At 46.9% G+C, this 19234-nt stretch overlaps 1 protein-coding gene across 1 annotated transcript; it reads right to left on the bottom strand.

The window, feature by feature from the left end:
* Positions 1–474: 474 nt before the first annotated feature.
* On the bottom strand, positions 475–17973 carry WNT2 (Wnt family member 2). Its single transcript, XM_069850864.1, has 5 exons — positions 17558–17973; positions 16075–16298; positions 11860–12137; positions 9149–9413; positions 475–2248 (listed from the first exon to the last, which is right to left on the bottom strand). The coding sequence occupies exons 1-5, from the start codon at positions 17635–17637 to the stop codon at positions 2019–2021; spliced, it is 1077 nt and encodes a 358-aa protein (XP_069706965.1). The 5' UTR covers positions 17638–17973; the 3' UTR covers positions 475–2018.
* Between the last annotated feature and the right edge of the window lie 1261 nt (positions 17974–19234).

Here is a 19234-nt window from a genome sequence, read left to right as displayed (position 1 = left end):
TCGGGCTGTGAACTACATGCAGATTTTATTTCACAATGAAACCCTAATAACAATCCTCCTTGGGACTCACCTTTACATACAATTAGGTGTGAACTTCTCCAGCCCAGAGCCAGAATTGCCAGCAGTAATGAAGCCAATAGTCCAACCCCAGAACTGAACCTGTATCCATCTACACACACTGCACACACTGACAGGGCTGTTTCCACCAGCAGTTGCTTTATAACCAGAAACATGATTATTCTTACTTCTAGCATGATTATATTAACACCATGCACAGTAACCAAAACATTATCTTATTGTCCAAATAAATACCTTTCTGGATCCTCCTAATCTTTTAATGCTAGCTGCGCCTTCTGGAGGTAACTTGCCCATTTGAATGACACAAACTTTTTCCAGAGCCTTTCAGATGTAAAGGACTGCTCTAGCAAGACCATTGAATGCAAAACTCCATTCTTTCAAATATTCTTTAAAAAAAAAAACCACATAACCAGAGCACTCCCTTTACCGCCACAGCATGCTACTTCTATATTGCTTTTTCATCCACTCAGTTTCCTGCTAAGGTTCCTCTTTCTCATTTTCATATAGGAATCTTACCTGCATGTACAATATGTTCTATAACCCCTGCAACCTCCTTTTCCTACATTATTTTTTTCATTTTCTTGCCTGTCTTTGCACTTCACGGGTGCTTTTCCGAAGCCTCATTAGACTTCCAGGCACAGGACCCAACTTTTGTCTTGCCGCTGTTGCTGGTCTCTGCTGTGAGTAGAGAGGGCTGGTCCCTCTCTGACTCAGCTCCTCTCTGGTGATGCTCCAATTTCTAGGCCTTGTGAGTGTAAACATCGTTCCAGCATTTTGTTGCTTTGTGCTGATCCCAGCCCAGAATATGGACCTGGCACAATCTGTAACTGCCTCCATAAAAAGCCGATGCGCCCTTCATCAGAGGTGTAAGCTTTCGCAGAAAGTAGTCAGAGCAAATCTCGTTTTGGAGTCCCCATCTGAATGGAAAGTATCATTTTGAACACGTTTAATAGATTTATTAAATTTAAAAGAACATAAAAATTAATACAACCTTTAGAAACACCATCATTACAGAGACAAGGCAATTCCTTCTCCATCAACTTTCTGCAAATGTCTTTCTGTTTGTGCAGTAAGTGAAAAATTGGAAACCTTATCCTCAGGTAGTTGAGTGGCCTATATCCAGCTCTCACCAGGCTGGGAAACAAATCTCTTCTCTTTGAACCTTTAGATCACAAAACACCCTCGGCAGTTAGTATTAATGACCTTTTAAAAGCTTCTATGGTAAGTTTTCACAAATATATGGCAGACATTTGTTTTGACTCTCTAATAGTTTATGAAAATGCTGTGATTGATTATATCTTATGCAGTTGCCTTTGCTTCTCTCCATGGGCAAATTCCTGCCCCACGGGAAGCCACAGGGTGCTAACAATGGTCAAGGTAGCATCAGGTGGCTGCCTCTGCTTGCCATTTCATTGCAAACTTCAGTTCTGTGGGGACAGACAGACACCCCTCTGATAAAGCCTTTCACCCAGCCTAGATGGAAATTGTCTCTCATGGAGGAATCACCAACTGGTGCTCAAACTCCTGAGCACACCAGTAGCCAGTGCACGACTGTGACCAGCACAAGATCCTTGGGAAGACACATGAGCAAGCTCAGTCCATGCAGGTGGCAGTGGTCTTACAAAACATGCCCCATCTTTGCATCTTCCTGTGTTTCTGATAGCAAGAATGATTTGCCACAAGGAATCCAGAGGAGAGCTGCATGCAGAATTATGTCCTTCCAGAGCTGCAGCAGTTTATGCACAGACAACTCTGCAGCAATGCTGTCATGCAGAAATGGGAGGTAAACGTTGCAGAGTTTGTCTTAATTATTCAGCAGCTTCTGTGCAATGAAAGACAAAAGGCAAAACTGGTGTAAAAGTAGAGAAGACCTCTGACATTCCCTGTGCAGACCAGGAAGGGCAAAGGCTGTGGTCCTCAAGCATCAGTAGCCTGCTGCATCATGTCTGGGAGATCCAGCCAGCGCTCTTTGGTGCTTTGCAGGTGTGAATATCTACCACTTCCAGGCAGTCCTGGCAGCGCACAGCACAACACCAGTGGAATTTACACTCGCATTTTGTCATTCTGCTGACACGGGAGGTGTCGTATCCTCTGCCGCAGCACATCACTTCACAACTGTCCATGCCGCGGGAGGTTTGGTTACAAACACGACCAGCTGTCCCAAGGGACCCTACAAAGAAAATACAGTAAAGGTTAGGAGGGGTCTTTAAGGAAGGACAGAAAGCACGTGAAAATAAGTATAGGAGCCCTAATTTACAAATGTATTTGATCCCTCAACATCACCTGGGACTCAATATCAAGCCAGAGAAATGCTTTCCATGAGGTAAAACTGCTCTCAAATTTCTCCTATAAATCAGGTGGAGATGAGTGGTAAAATGGAAAAGTACTTCAAGGTTCTGCCTGATTCTGTTAGTATCATGACGCTTTGCTTCATCTTCCCACAGCACCTCTTTCCTCTCCAGTGAGCAGATACTCTCTCTGAGGGAGACATCCACTCTCCCAGGGCTGTGTGAAATGGGGTGCCCAAGAAGAGCACCCTCATGGTGCTTGGGAGCTCATGGGCTCTACAGGGGAGTTCTGGGTGGGTATGTGAGGGCTTGGAAAGAAAAGACAGCTAAATTTATGGCTGCCAAGGCACACAACGGGCAGAGTAACTATGCTGCTAGTAGTTTTTAAAAGTTTTTGCTGAAGTGAGCACAGAGGCACCCCAACCACTTGGCATCACTGCTGCATCCACCCATGTCCCTCATATCCTCCATGTCCACCAGTTCAAGTGGCAGCTGAAGATCAGCTGCTCTGTGCCACCTCCCACCTCTGCCAGGGTAAGCACCGAGGGTTCTTTCTCCTCATTCTTGACCGAGATTAGAAGAAACTAAATTACAGCCTGCTGTAGACAGAAGGAGGGATAGCAGAACATACCACACCTTGTCATGCTCTCCTAATCTCCCTGGAGTGGCTGAAATGCCTCTGCCCATCACCTCATGGCACAAAATGGCTCTTTAAGGTGTGTCTTAGCCCAAACAGCTACCATAACACATAGAAGCTGCTGCTCATCTAATATGAACTCATCTTAGGGTTTACTTTCAGATCTATATCACAGCTGTTAACATCTGAAAATTTTATGAGTACTCATTGCTTCACCTAATTTCTTATGTATTGCTATTGTAAATCAACTTCAGGTATATCCATGACAAGAATATTGTTCTGACGTTCTCCCTAGACCCGATTATAGCTCTGTTATTCTGTTCTTGGCCAAAATGGGATTTCCTAAATATTGACTGCCATCACTAAAGTAACTGGAAACATTTTACGAGGTGTAGTCACAGGTGTGCACTGAACATGAACAATTAACCTTCTTAACGAAACAAAAACACATGCAGACATTAATTCAAATTTTCATGATCTAGGATAGCAAATCAATCTTAATTAATAAAAATTAAGCTGGAATTATTAAAAATCTAAGCTGTGTGAATTCCAGTTTTCTTTTTTTTTGTTCCCCATGCTGTATTTATGGTTTATTTTCCACTGCTGCTGCATTGAAGCACTTCACAGCATACAAGTATCACAGAATCACAGTATTCATCCTTCCTCTGTTCCCAGCTGTCCCCAGCACCAGGGAGACTTCATGTCTTCCCCAGCCTGGGCTTGGCCACCGAGGCTGCAAGTGGTCCCAGGCACTTAAGTAAAGTCAGGTCTCAGACTGTGTTTTTTGTTAAACCAATATGCATGCAGGGCAAAGTGGTGATACCAGAAAGCATTTCCCAGATCCTTTTTTCAGGAATCATTGTGCACTGAGGGAGACAAATCCCCAGTGGCCCCTGGTGCAGGCAGGCTGATAAGCCAGGAAGATACAGAGCTATGTGATCCACACCTATGGTCCCGTGGGAAGCCTGTGGCACAAAAACCAAACCAAACCCTGCTTCCTCCATCCGTAACCCTGTGTAAACAGCTGGGACATCTGAACATAGTGTTGGTGCTTGTGTTAGCCCACAGCAATATCCATCACATCCCAGACTGGGCAAAATACAATGGAATAACCACTTCTGTGTGGGCTTGTCCTGATCTCTCTCCTCAGACTGAAAATAAAGGTACAAAGGCCAAGCTGGCAAATGTCATTAACACTCTGCATCAGGAATTTGGATCGAATTCCTGCTTACCTCCCTGCACCGGCTCCCCCTCAACTTTCTTGCTCTGCCTGCTGCTTTACTTGTTAGAGGGAGTGCCTGGGCTGTGTAACACAGCACACCGAGAACAATGATTTCCAACAACTGTGATTCGGGTTAGATTTCAAACTACTTGATGCTTTGCTCTCTGCATGTGGTTTGTGTGAAATGAGCTGAACACTTGACAGCCCTCACTATGCCACCGCTGTGGCAGACAGCCAGGCATCACTCCTCCTGTGGAGGAAAAGCAAAGCTGCTCTCTGCCTCAGCATCCTTCCCAGCTGGAAGCAGAGTGGGGCCATGCAGCCCAGCTGCTAGGGTGGAAGGAAGACCCCACACCCCCTCCATGTGAGGCCAGGTGTGGGGCATCACGCTGCCTGAGATGAGGTGCAGGAGATGCCCCAGGAAGGTCTGACTGCATTCTTCAGCAGAGACAAAGGTTAGTTTCCAGCTCCAAAGTTCTCATTTCCAGATGTTTGGGGAAGTCGCACAGCAGCAAAGGAGAACCTGAGTGGGATACACCCAATGGTTTCAACAGGAGGTTTGCCACCAACTTCAAAACCAAAATTATTTCAGCCCCTAGCAGATATTCAATAGCCACTATCAGCTGATACTGCCCACGATACATCATCAACATTTACTATTCCACTAGGAGAGGAGACTAAATTATCCACAGAACATGATGAAAGAGAAAAAAAAGGCTCATCTAAAGGCTTAGTTTCCAAGCAAAAGCAACATTTTTTAAAAGTTCAAACAGCAACTTCAGCATCTCTGCATCCTCTCTCTTGAGGAAGAAAATGAGCAATAACTGAGAGCAAGCAGCCAGGCAAGTTACTGCAGTCCTTGGGGGCACTCACACACCCTGGTGATGAAGACAGCAGAAGACACTAAACAACATACGTCAGAGTTTTCTGATCTTTGCCTGCTACCTGTAACGCATCTCCTCATCACTTAAGAGGCAGGAGTATGTTGTAACTTGTAGAAGGTTTTCACGCAACCTCTTTGTTTTTACTTAAAGTTTCAGGATTGCCATGCCAACACACAACATTATGCCTGCCAAAACATCTACAGCTTTTAATACTGACAACTTCACGGACCGTACATCAAAACTTTTCTTCTTGGTTTGCACAGTTGTTTCCTTAGGCAAACATATTGTAAGTTAAAAAATATTTTTTTACTATTCTGAAAGCACTAAAATTAATTGATTCCTTTACAATGTGAGAAATTCCCCTTCTATTGACTAAAAAATCTAGCAGTGAAATCCTCAACAACAATAAACGAGCTTCCACATAAGTACTAGGGGTAGGGGCTGGGGGGGAACATTCATGGAAAAGTAGCTCTGAAGCTACTTTTTGAATCAAGAAACATTCACGTGGAACCTGCATACAACACTGCAGCACAGCAGGGCAGGAGAGGACAGGCAGCACATGCTGATAAAAACAGCTTTTCCAGATGCATTTTAGAGTAAATATGTGTCTTGCTCTGATTTCCATAGCCACCGACAGCTGTCATAACCTCTCAGCTCCCCAAGGCTCTTGGGGTGACTGTGCTGCTCCCTTGCTGGATGGTGGTTGGAGGAAAGCTGCCCTAATGGAAGGCATTGCAAGTTCCACTGTCAGCTTGCATGGGGCTGGGACTGCACCAAACATGTTTGCAATGCATAAATTCGGAGATACAGGCCAAAAAGTCGCACAGGGACTGCCTGTATGTGGCTAACCTCAGTGAGAAGTTTTTGACATAGATCAGGATTGGTTTCCCTCCATGAGTTGCATACCTCAAGTACTAACACATCTTGCCCAACACCAATACACAGCAGACTACACTTCAATTTCACATTTTTCTTTCACTCTGGACTTGGCCTCATTCATCTCAAAAACTCAGCAAATAGTTTGTGTGGGGCAGCCGGGGAAATAAATTATCACGGAAAAAGTCCTGGGAAGGATCCAAAGCAGGTCACCCTGGACATATGGTTTGTCCCCCAACACACAGCACCAGGGGGCTGCACGTAGCACTGCACATGCATCTCCACAGTGCTTCTTCCACCAGGAGACTTGGTGTCCTCCAACACAGCCACAGCACCCTGCCACATACACAACCCACACCTCATGCACAGAGGCAGTTATGCCAACCTTGACAGAGGCCAAACTAGGATCATGTGAGTGTCAGGAGAAACATAGGGATGGCTTGAAATGCACGGCACATGCGTTTGTGGCAGGTCCTGAGCAGCTCGAGATCAGCTACATGTAGACATGTCTTGCCTCTGCTTCTCTGCATGGCCAAAGCCTTATTGCTAGAAGAACAGTTGTGAAAAGTCAACACACACTCACCAGTGTCATCCTGCCACTCACCCACCACCTCCAGCTTGGTGTCCACACTTGGGGATGCAGTTTCCACACTCATAAGCCTCAACATGTGTAGCAGAGCTCAGCTTGCTCTACACACTTCAGTAGGAGTCTCCCTACAGCAACTGGCTTCACTCAAACACTGCCTATAAGTTTGGGGTTTTTTGTTCCTCTCTATGAATTAATTTCTAATAAACCCATTAGCAAAGGTTTTCTTTTGCAGGAAGACATTTCACTGCTTTAACATTCTCTGTGAATGACAGCCTGTAACAAAGGCTTGGCCAGCAAGCCTGTGATGTCCATGCTATAGCTGCTCTTCCTAAAGCAGTCTCTGCTCGTCCACTGGTAAATTCAAAACATGATAAGCTTGCAACAGCTTTCAATCAACCTAGACTGCATGGATGGTCAAATAACAATATTTTAAAACTAACAGCACTTCTAAGAGAAGCTTATAAGCAGACCATCAAGAGGGCTTGTTAGAGCATTTTTTCAGAGGTGCAGTAACACATTCAGGGTGAAAGAGTACATGTGACAGCGGGACCTCCAGTTGTATAGCTGTCACTTGAGTTCTCTCCACAGCTTTATAATTTCTAACAGGTCTCTGCAGTCCTGGGTATGCTTGTATTGGTTTGGGGAACCATAAATTTATGGTAATATAAGATAAGACCATGCAAGGTGTGGCAAAATTTTCAAGTGCATGGCAAGATTTTCAAAACCCTTCTGGGTGTCCTACCTTTGTTTCTATCAAATTACGAGTACAAAATCGTGAGTAAAAATTATTTCAGCATCCATGCGAGCAGAGCTAAGTGAATTCTGAACACTTCTGAAAATCTTCCTTTGGTCCTTTTCCAGGCTGTGAATGGTTAATGCTAGACAAGAGGTGGTCAGGTTATTACATTCTCGTGCTATTGAGTTGCCCACTCTCCTCCACAATAAGAAGACTGACAGATGAAATTAGGCTTATTACAAAGAGATTATTACATGGCTTTTTGACATAGAAGTAGGTCATGTACAGGCTGTCTTTGTAGAGGGAAAGAAATCACAGGTTTTACAATAAAAAAGGCAACTTTAAGAAATAAAGTTTTGAATAAATTCTAGTATGCGAAGTCAGTCTCATCACAATGCCACAGTATGCCCATTTATTCACTTGGACTACAGTATTAAACTTCAAAGTATCAGTTACTATTCAAGGAACACTATGTGCCTGTGCAGGTAAGAAGCATCACCTGTGAAAGCCATAAATATAATTTAAAATTACCTTGACTACTCAAGTAACCAGGAACACTATACAATATAAGTGTACTGGATGAAATTCTGGGTTCACTGAAGTCAATAGTACACGACCAGGATCTCACATATTGTTCTTATTTAAGTACAGTTGTTTTGCAATGCTTATTCCAAGTAAACTTGGATTGTAAATATGTAGCGGTGCCAAAAAGAGATGAGCCACATTGCTATCCAGATGCGTACGGATATGTCATAGGGGGTGCAATCTGGTATATTATACAACCTATTAATTAGTTCCACAACATCTTTCATACATTACTCAGTTTGGCACTCTTTTCCAAATTTCTTGTTTCTGGTTGCTAGCTCTTAATTGCCCCATCAGGAGATACCATACATGGGTCAAGAACTGTTAGAAGGATTCCTGGTGCTCGGCAATGCCTTGAATCCTGTAACACTGAGTGTGTGCCTGTTGAAATCTTCGAAAGCAGAAAAATCCAGTGTTAAAAGCAGCCCTGAAACTTTACCTCTGCCAACAGGGGCTGGCACAACTCTTCAGAAAACATGATTGTTATCACAGAAGGAGCCAAAGGCGTCTCATAAAGAGGAATAAACACCTATGTCACACGATGCAATGTGCTGTGCCCCACTGACCTCTGTTCTTTCATCCACCTCCAGCTGCCTTGCACCATGTTACCAGCAGCTGCACTGACTGGTGCAAGCAAGGTTTGGGGCCAGCTGCTGTACCTCCTGCATTATTGATGAGGAGAGGTGTGTCTACAGCTGAGGAGAGCACTGTCAGTGAGCTGCAGGGAATGTGCAGATAAAGGAGAACACTGGTCTCTTGGGAGTCTGCAGCGACAGCGTAACGATATGGAAGAGAAGTGATGTGACAGAAGGTGGCATAAGAAGGACATCGTGGGACTTGAGGCTGCTGTAGTTACATCTGGAAGCTCTGGAGTTAGCTCTGTGATACACACATGTATGTGGCTGTGTATGGTGTGGACCTGCCTTCAAGCATAACTCAATCTTGTACTAAAAGTAGCTTTTGCATTGGAGATTCTCCAGGGTTCCATTGCATCTGGAAGACACTGCTGAATTATGTTAGAACAACTGGCTGTCATACTTCTAGGGACATTGAGGAGCTATTGTTCCTGTACAGAGCTGTCCTTCCAAAACATCTTCCCGCCTGTTTCCTGATGGTTACATGCATGGACCTATATAGATATATATATATACATACACATTAATATACACACAGAGAACAATAACGATAATTTTTGACCTTCAAAGTACAAATGTCTGAAATAAAACCATCCATGTGTAACAACAGAGGCTTACCTACATCCCTGTCCCTGATACAGTAGTCTGGAGAGCTTTCAAAGTATACCAGGTCATTCTTAGTTGGCTTCTTAAATCTCTTATTAGCCACAGTGAAACCCGTGCCATCTTGATTCATGACCACCTGAATCGCTCCATTGTATTTCTTCCACAGATAATCTCCTGTTTTCCTAAAGTCTGCCATGGCCAGCCAACAGGTCCTTAGAGTGCATGATCCACTCACACCATGACATTTGCACTCTTGTTTCAAAAACCGCTTCACGGCCTGTTTAGAAACGCAGTAAAATATATACAGGTAAAACAAACTGGTAATCATGCTTCTCAGCCCTTTTCTGTTCATCTTGCAATGCCAGGCTTGCAATGGGTTTCCAAATCACGGTCTGTAGTGACACCCACTGGTAACATCAAGGCATCCCCGTATGGCTGGTCAGCTCTGGTTCCTTGACACGACCATACCCGCAACCGTTTGGCTGATGGGCTTTACCTTACCGGCTCCTCCTATTCATCCCAAGGATTAAAATGGTCCATAATGCTACGATGTAGACTGGACAGGAGGAAACGATCTGGGAAATGGGCAGAATCACTCAATCCCTTAGTAGGCCAAGGTACTCCTTTTCCCCATTGCTCCAGCTAAAACAACCCCACCACGACCCTCTACAGCTCACCTTCATAAAGCTGCCCCTTGCCCTGAATAGTGTTTCAAATATTTCCCAGAAATTCATAGGTATTTCATATTAAATGATTTTGCAGAAACTGTACAAAGCATCGTACCTGGGCTAGGCATCTGGTCTACATAAAATGTTAAAATATGATATTTTTAAAATGCTTATAAACCTTTTCAATAAGCATTTTAGAGTAAGAGCTTCATTAGCTTGCACTGGAGAGATCACCTTCATTGTTAAATTAATGTCTGGATAGCATTAAAGCCATTTCAGCTTCATCTTAGACATTTCAGCTATCTGTAAGTTGTTGGAGAACAACAGGTGGGTTCATATACAACAAATAATTCACTTCTAATTCTGAAGATGTTAATATTTGATCTAGAAATACTACACCTTAAGAGTTCATGAAATATGAACATTTTAGAATTTGTACAAGAGGAACAGCATCATGGGAGGAAGGGAAGAGAGAGGAAAGCTCCATAATTAGTGAGACTAATGTATAGCAGGATGCCATCTTTCAGTCAAGCACTGAATAATAAAGTGAGAATGTGTTACAAACCCAAGGTACTTCTAATTTTCTTTCTTTCCAACCTGTAAGCGATTTGACTACTCCAAAGGAGTCACTGAAGTTCCCACGGCTTTGCTTCATTGCCAATGTTACTAGTGGAAAACAGGGATTCTGCTCAGAAAAGGATTTAAGTGGGTGCTTGGTTTTAAGTAGAAATCAGTTAAAACTATCTGCACATTTAAAACAACTTGCTGGACTGAGGCACTAAATAGTAGAAGCAGCACACAGGGATGCAGGACTTTGTCAGTGATGTCTCAGTACTGATAGCAGATTATTATGTAAGATTAATAACAGATTATTATAAATATTTATTCAATGTATTTATAAATCAGTAAAATTGTAATAGTCTAGTTTTAAAAGAAACCTATCAACATAGACCTTCCCTTTTGGGGTGAGAAAAAGTCGAGGGCACAGCTGGTCTTACCCAGATCCAAATGCCAGGCTTGTGGGTGGGAGTGAGGTAGTGAGGTCCCTGCAAAACTAAACCTGTTTTATCACACTGCAGGTGCAAAACAGCATCCCTTTCTATAAGGCAGGTCCTAAACCATATGATAATGTCTCATTACCAATACTGTCTTATAACTTAGCAAACATATTTTAACTTTCCAAGATGCTCATCTATTTCAGAAAGTACTTCCCAGCACGGAGCCAATTCACTCCTGTGAAGTCTTTACAGGAGTTTGTGTTGTAGACTACAGTCTCTTTTGGACAGCAACATAAATAGAGCCATAGTATTGCATAAGCATATCCTAGATCTGAATAATCTCATCTATCTACATTTCATATTAATTACACCTGCTGGTAATAAACAGGTGGAAGAAAGATATTGAAGGAGGCATTTATCAAGAAAATCACTTACTTGCAGTACAGATCATTAAAATTGCATCTCTTCTTCTAATAAGGGCTAGTTAATATAGAACGACTTTACAGCTTTTAAGGGGAACTTTTTAATGCAAAAAAGATCAGCATACAAACAATTTACTTCCTAAATTAAGAAAAAACAAGGACAAGAAATGAGAAGTCTCTATGAATCATTTTAGAAGTGTTTAGTGTCCCAAGGCCAACAACTTTTGGAGGGACATGTGTTTTGGATTTATTTTCTTTAAAAAAAAAGTGGAGTAATTGTATTTTATCGTTGCTTATTCTATACAGGGATGGAGAGTATGCTTTTTATCCAATGCCATTTTGAATTTTCTCTTCAATAGTCAAACAACTTCTTCAGTGTGGTCTTCAGACTCCCATAGTAATTTCTATTCTTTATTAACCAAAAGTAAAACACCTCAATACGTAACTATTGGGCTCAAAACAAAACCTCCGTCCAAACTGACAATGCAATGATTTGGGCTGGGGCTTAAGTTCCCACACAAGGAACCGCTGAACTGATTCAGAAGGGAGCACTGTTAAGCAGTTGCACTCAGTCTGTTTGGAAATCTCTGCCACACTGAACCTCCAAGGGAGACAAAAGTAGGATGGACACCCACCTTCCTTCCAGCTCTGTTATTGTGAAGGTTCATCAGTGCTCTTGCATCTTTTCCCTTCCGTTCTTTGGCATCCACGAAGGCTCTGGCAAATTTAATGCCATAGTCGATGTTATCGCTGCAACCACCCCAGTCAAAATGGCCCTTGTTGTCCTTGGCAGAGCCTTTCTTCTTGGGATCACAGGAGCAGGATTTCAGCTCCCCTTGGCTGCATGCCCTGGTGATGGCAAAAACAACTCCAGCAGAGGAGATGGCATGTACAAAAGCAGATTCCCGACTACCTGAAACAAAAAAAAAGTGCTTTAAAAATCACTGGGGTAGTTAATTTGAGTGGCTATCCTTATTCCAGCCAGTTAGCTTGGATTTTTTTTGCTAAGCAAAAGATAAAACTGGGCTGAAATCACACAAATACACATTCCCTGGAGCCAGAATTAGTCATGGCTTAAACTTGGACCCCTCCCTGGGTCATCAATATAGTGTTAGAGTTGGAAAACATTAAACATTTGCTTCTGATATTGATTAATATACTTTCACGGATCAGTTGTTTTGTACAGATACATGAATAGGACAGCTGGTGTTTCCACGATGTTTAATCGATTTAGAAAAATATATGAAGTGCTATCTCAGAGATAGGTTTAAGAAATTATTAAACAGGGACACTGGAACAACATGTACATTGCAAAATACTGCGAACAGCTCTAGAAACTAGCTTTCCCTCTTCTAAAGCACTCTGAATAAACTTTCCTGCTTAAAAAATGGTAGGGAAAAATCTTGTGTATTATTTTCTGAAAATAAGTTAAATTTAGGTTTTCTGCTTAGAAGTGAGCCTGGCAACCATAATTCACACAAACAAGTTCAATTAAATCAATGGCACTGCTTGTGTAATGCCTGAAGCGGGATCTGGCCTGGCAGCTGTGATTTCCACACACCAGCTGCCTGGGCAGTTTTTCCTTCACTTAAAGAAGATACTTTATTATACCAATGAGTATCTGCATTTCTAGACTATGCCTGCTCTTAGGCAAGTGGGCACGTGTTTCAATACAGTAATTGCTTGAGTTTATTTTAAGATATAGTCATTTACAATACAGAGCTATGTTATATTGGCACAACTCTATCTATGGTACTGGGCTGTTTTCATTCTTTAAAAGTCTTTTAGCATGGCGAGAGCGAGAAGTAGATTTTTGTGTGGCATCTAAGTCTACTAGCAGTGAGAGAGACCCATTCAGAAGACTTGTAAACGTTAGGTAACATTAGCACAGTGAAGCAGGACACCAAAAACTGAATGTTATCCACAATTTTACTGTAATGTCTAGATGTTTATATAGGAATGGGCCCTGGACTTCCATGTGCTGTGCAACCCTTTGGCAAACGACAACTAAAAGCTTGTGAAAGGACTGAGCAAACCCTGCCTTCCCCATGTTGCCTTCAAAATCAGACAGGAGATACCACAGCTTGTTACAAATTATGACTTTTGAAGATTTCATTTCTGAGAAAAAGCATCCAGAAATACAGATGCTTCCCAAAGCATCAATTAAAAAGAAACTCTTGATGTCATTGGAAGATAAACATTTCATTTGAGTTTATTAAACTAATCAAAATAATTTCATTTCAAATTAGAGCAATATCAAGCTACATTTCCCATCACAATCATTGTCTGATCAGGCTCAGCACAGAGCTCAGAAGCCTGATGCCTTAATTCTCTCCCATGAGCCAACGGTGCAAACTTCACTTTTGGAAAAACTGTGTTTTTACTTTTTTATGAAATAGCCTCATCAGAATGAGACCATGTTCTGCCAGGCGTGTTTTCCTGAATGTGTGACAAACCTCATCGAAAACTTCAGCTGATGGGTGACGTTACCGGTTACTCACAAATAATTGCTAAGGGAACATGAAGCTGGTTATGGGAATCAAATGCCTACCAGCAGCAGGGCCTGGCACCAAATGACGCCCCACAGCTGAAATTCCACTGCTTCTGTCGGCATGCCCAGTGTCCCCTAGTCTTGCCATCCCAACCGCTGAGACAACGGCCCCAGGGTACTATGCTGCTCAGCCTGGAGAGGCTGTCTTGGTGCTGGGGACATCCAAGGGACACAAGCACCACGGCAAGGCCAACCTCACCAGCTGTGCACCACAGCTGTGTGCCCAGGTGTGGTGTTTGGTGAAAAGAGCTGCAGTTTAAAATCTCAGCACATTCATCAAGAGTCCAGAGAAGAGCAACAAAGCTGGTGAAGGGGCTGGAGAACAGGCCTTATGAGGAGCAGCTGAGAGAGATGGGGTTGTTTAGCCTGGAGAAGAGGAGGCTGAGGGGAGACCTCATTGCTCTCTACAACTACCTGAAAGGAGGTTGTAGAGAGGAGGGTGCTGGCCTCTTCTTCCAAGTGACAGGGGACAGGACAAGAGGGAATGGCCTCAAGCTCCACCAGGGGAGGTTTAGGCTAGACGTTAGGAAAAAATTCTTTACAGAAAGGGTCATTGGGCACTGGAACAGGCTGCCCAGGGAGGTGGTTGAGTCACTTTCCCTGGAGGTGTTTAAGGCACGGGTGGATGAGGTGCTAAGGGGCATGGTTTAGTGTTTGATAGGAATGGTTGGACTCGATGATCCGGTGGGTCTCTTCCAACCTGGTTATTCTGTGATTCTGTGATCACATGAGTAAGCATGGTAGAAGCCCCTAGCCCTTCCTGTGAAACAAAAGAACCTTGTAAGCTATCTGAAGACACACTTAGTCTAACACTTAAATGGCAACAACACCTTGCTTAATCATCCTTCCTCAGGGTGGAAAGCACAGCACACCGTAGTAATTTTCTTCAAAAGCGTGGCTCGTCCCTATCAGATGTGTCCCTGCTTATCTCTCTCCCCAAGCCTGATCTGGAGGACCAGCTGTCACACCCCCACAGAGGGCTGAAGATCTGGAAAGCAGCACTGCCCCAGCAGAGGCATAAACCCCACACCTTGCAGGGACTGCACCCTGTTGCTGTGCTTCCCTGGTTAGATTCTCCAGTGGGAATCAGCCTATGGAAGAGGTTGTTGTCTGCCATCCTGACACACTAGGATCCTGTTAGGACTTCGGCTTCCCCTTTCAGCCCCCACAGATTCCAGTGTGTGTCGATGGGGTGGGCAGTGCAGGCAAGCCCTCTGCCTGGCTGCTGCACTCTGGCACCTCGATTTCTCTGTATCCCCTATGGGTGTCCACTACACAATGAAAAACAGAGAAGCTTAACGTCTATAAACTGGAGAGAGGTAGATTTAGACTAGACATAACGAGGAATTTCTTCACTGAGAGTGGTGAGGCACTGGCACAGGTTGCCCAGGGAAGTTGTGGCTGCCCCATCCCTGGAGGTGTTCAAGGCCAGGTTGGATGGGGCCTTGGGCAGTCCGGGCTGGTAGGACCCTGTCTGTTGCAGGAGGGTTGGAACTGGATGATCTTTAAGCTCCCTTCCAACCCAAACTATTCTAAGGCCAATGGCATCTTGGCTTGGATCAGAAACGATGTGGGCAGCAGGTCCAGGGAGGTTATTCTCCCTCTGTACTCGGCACTGGTGAGACCGCATCTTGAATCCTGTGTTCACTTCTGGGCCCCTCACCACAAGAAGGATGTTGCTCTGGAGCGAGTTCAGAGAAGAGCAACAAAGCTGGTGAAGGGGCTGGAGAACAGGCCTTACAAGGAGCGGCTGAGAGAGCTGGGGTTGTTTAGCCTGGAGAAAAGGAGGCTGAGGGGAGACCTTATTGCTCTCTACAACTACCTGAAAGGAGGTTGTAGAGAGGAGGGTGCTGGCCTCTTCTCCCAAGTGACAGGGGACAGGACAAGAGGGAATGGCCTCAAGCTCCGCCAGGGGAGGTTCAGGCTGGACATCAGGAAAAAGTTTTCCACAGAAAGGGTCATTGGGCATTGGAACGGGCTGCCCAGGGAGGTGGTTGAGTCACCTTCCCTGGAGGGGTTTAAAAGATGGGTGGATGAGGTGCTCAGGGACGTGGTTTAGTAGCAGATAGGAACGGTTGGACTCGATGATCTGACAGGTCTTTTCCAGCACAGTGATTCTGTGATTCTAAGTTGGGACCCGCAGGGCCATCCCCGCAATGTCCCCCGCGCTCCCAGCCCCCGCCCCTTTCCGAACCCGCCCCGGTCTCTCAGCAGGGCACGGCTACCGCCCGCCGGCCGGACCCAGGGGCGGCTCCGCCATCCCCCCCCGCGCCGCCATTTCCCGCCGCCCCGCACTCACTGCGCAGCAGGACGCGGCCGAGCAGGCGCTGCCCGCGCTCCAGGGCGCCGCAGTCCCAGCGGTGCCGGCGGAACTGGTGCTGGCACTCGGCCGTCCAGGCGGCCACGCCGCGGCCGATGGAGAGCATGGCCTCGGGGTGGCGGCGGCACAGCAGCCGCTGCCGGCTCACCAGCCCCGGCACGTTGTCGCACATCACCCGCGAGGAGCCCGCGGCGCCCAGGGACCTGCGGGAGGGAACGGGGAGGGCAGCGGGGGGCACCGCGCCGGGCGCCGCCTCCGGGCCCGCGGGGATCCTGGAGGCTTAGCCCGGGCCCCGCCGCCGCGGCTGCGTGCGGCACTTGAACCAAAAAAACAGAAAAAAAAAAAAAGAAAATCGCTGACAAAAATTAAATGACATCATCTGCGTCCAGATGGTCTCTATTAGTCCTGAAACGTTTCGAAAAAAGTACCTTTTATAAAACCCAAACTACTGCAGGTGTCTTCTGAAGGGATCAAACGGAAGAAAACGACTTTTTTCTTGTATTTTCATTACTTTATACGATCGTAAAATCGTTAAAGCCGTGACTTAATTTTTTCTTTTTTTTTTTTTTTTTTTTTAAGCGGCAGTTAAAAGACACCGCGACAAAACGGCATCACGATAAATAACATTTATAGGGCTACGGACGGGGACGGGCATTTTATTGGAATGCGCTCAGGCTGATAAATCAGGCTTCGCCCCCGCGTCAGCATCGCCGGGGGGGGCCGCGCTCCCCGGGTCCGGGAGCAGGGCTGTAACCCCCCCGTGTCGGGGCTGTAACCCCCCCGTGTCGGGGCTGTAACCCCCCCCCGTGTCGGGGCTGCTCGCTGCGGGCTCGGCCGGGTCCCCGGCTCGACGGGCAGGTTGGTGTTTCTGTCCTAACCCGCTACACGCCCCGCGGCAACCTCAGGTGCCCCCAGGAGGAGGTCAAACGCCGTTTGAAGCCCGCGGGGCTTGCGAGGAGAAAACTTGGACGGAGGGAGGGGGCGGGGGGAGCGAGGAAGAAGGGGGAAATAATATAATTAATAGTAAAAAATAAATAAATAAATAATAAAAATCCCTTCCGCAGCCAATTCCCAGAGGCGCCGGGGCTGCTCGGGCGGGTTCGGGGCGAGCCTGCCCTCCTCCCAGTCCCTGCTGGCGGAGCGGGACGGGATGGGATGGGATGGGACGGGACGGGACGGGATGGGTCCCCCCGGGAGGTGCCCCGCTGGCACGGGACGGGCCAGGATGGGTCCCCGCGCCCCTCGCAGCGGCTCCGGGCTGAGGCGCAGCCGGAGCTGTGGGAGGGGATGCCGAGCCCAGCGAATCCCTCTCGCCTCAAGGCGCGGCTGGCAGCAGCGAGCTCCGCTCGCCCCGAGCCTGCGAGGGAGAGGCTTTTCCCCCCCACCCCCGCCCTAATTTAAAATTAATCCGACCCCACCTTCCCCAAGAGCAAATAAAAATTCCTGGAATTGCACGGCTTACCACCATGAGGAGGTGACTGGTGGGGTCACCCAGACCAGGACCAGGGGAAGAGACCACCAGATCCCAGAGAAAAAGTTCATGTTAGAAACGCTTCGGTCCACATCAGGTCAGTCGCGGGGGGCAGAAGAAATCCCATGGGGCAGAAAGGACCGTCAGGAGCAAACGCACCTCGAGCGCTTCTTTCTTCCGTGGGTCAGGCGCCTCGGCAGGGTTCAGTCGTCCCCTCCCGGGACGCCGGTCGCAGCGCTCCGGGTTCCTCTCCATCCGCCCCGCACGAAATTCTTCAGGACAGGGGGCTCGGCCCCGCTCCCATCCTTCATCTTTGCCCCGACCCAGCTCTTCCCCGCAGCCCCAGCAGAGCCGAGGGGCCGGTGTGGGCTGCTCACAGACTGGGTGGGTTCTGCTTTGGGCTGGTTTGTTGTTTTTTTTTTTTTTTTCCTCTGAAACTCTGATGGATGGAATGATGTCAAGAGACACTGGGGGAAGAGGAGGAGGTAACACCTCTGATTAGGCAAGGAATCCCGGGGAGCCAGTCGCTTTCCAATAGCCCTAAAAGCAGACAGTTCAAACTCGGCAGCTGATGCTGCGGAGCCCCCAGCGGCGACCACCCCGGCTGCCAGGGACCGGCAGCACCTCTCGGGCTCTGCCAGGACGACACCGCCGACCCCGAGCCCCGAACGGACCCAACACCCGCTGTCGGGAGGAGCAGCAGAACGCCGGGGCGCCTCCTCTCCCCGCTCCCCCGTGGGGACCAGGCGCTCCAGCCCCTCTTCCCCCTCCTCTCTTTCTCGCCTGCTAATACCTTCTTCCTCCCTCATCCTTGAAGCGTTTGCTCCCCTTATCTCCTCCTTACCTTAAACCAGCTCCTCACAGCACGGGCATCTCCTTTCTCCCTGCACAGCAAGAACATCTCCACCTGGAGACACTCCAGCTGGAGGCCAGTGACAAGTGGGGTTCCCCAGGGCTCAGTGCTGGGTCCAGCCCTGTTCAATGTCTTCATCAATGACCTGGATGAAGGCATCGAGTGCACCCTTAGCAAGTTTGCAGATGACACTAAGCTGGGTGGAAGTGTTGATCTGCTGGAGGGTAGGGAGGCTCTGCAAAGGGATCTGAACAGGCTGGACCGCTGGGCAGAGTCCAACGGCATGAGGTTTAACAAGGCCAAGTGCTGGGTCCTGCACTTGGGGCACAACAACCCTGTGCAGTGCTACAGACTAGGAGAAGTCTGTCTAGAAAGCTGCCTGGAGGAGAGGGACCTGGGGGTGTTGGTTGACAGCGACTGAACATGAGCCAGCAGTGTGCCCAGGGGGCCAAGAAGGCCAATGGCATCTTGGCTTGGATCAGAAACGGCGTGACCAGCAGGTCCAGGGAGGTTATTCTCTCTATGTACTCGGCACTGGTGAGACCGTGCCTCGAATCCTGTGTTCAGTTCTGGGCCCCTCACCACAAGGATGTTGAGGCTCTGGAGAGAGTCCAGAGAAGAGCAACAAAGCTGGTGAAGGGGCTGGAGAACAGGCCTTATGAGGAGCAGCTGAGAGAGATGGGGTTGTTTAGCCTTGAGAAGAGGAGGCTGAGGGGAGACCTCATTGTTCTCTATAACTACCTGAAAGGAGGTTGTGGAGAGGAGGGTGCTGGCCTCTTCTCCCAAGTGACAGGGGACAGAACAAGAGGGAATGG

The sequence above is a fragment of the Phaenicophaeus curvirostris genome, chromosome 1, assembly GCF_032191515.1.
Source record: "Phaenicophaeus curvirostris isolate KB17595 chromosome 1, BPBGC_Pcur_1.0, whole genome shotgun sequence".
Classification (NCBI taxonomy): Eukaryota; Metazoa; Chordata; class Aves; order Cuculiformes; family Cuculidae; genus Phaenicophaeus; species Phaenicophaeus curvirostris.
The sequence above is the reverse complement of the archived record's forward strand: the minus strand, read 5'-3'. Positions and strand labels throughout refer to the sequence as shown.

Excerpts from the sequence above, each read along its gene's own strand:
- WNT2 (XM_069850864.1), bottom strand. The coding sequence starts at position 17,637 with ATGAACTTTTTCTCTGGGATCTGGTGGTCTCTTCCCCTGGTCCTGGTC. Across the intron at positions 9,414-11,859 it reads ATAACAGAGCTGGAAGGAAG|GCCGTGAAGCGGTTTTTGAA; the intron begins GTGGGTGTCCAT and ends GTTTCTAAACAG. Across the intron at positions 2,249-9,148 it reads TATCAGGGACAGGGATGTAG|GGTCCCTTGGGACAGCTGGT; the intron begins GTAAGCCTCTGT and ends TTTTCTTTGTAG.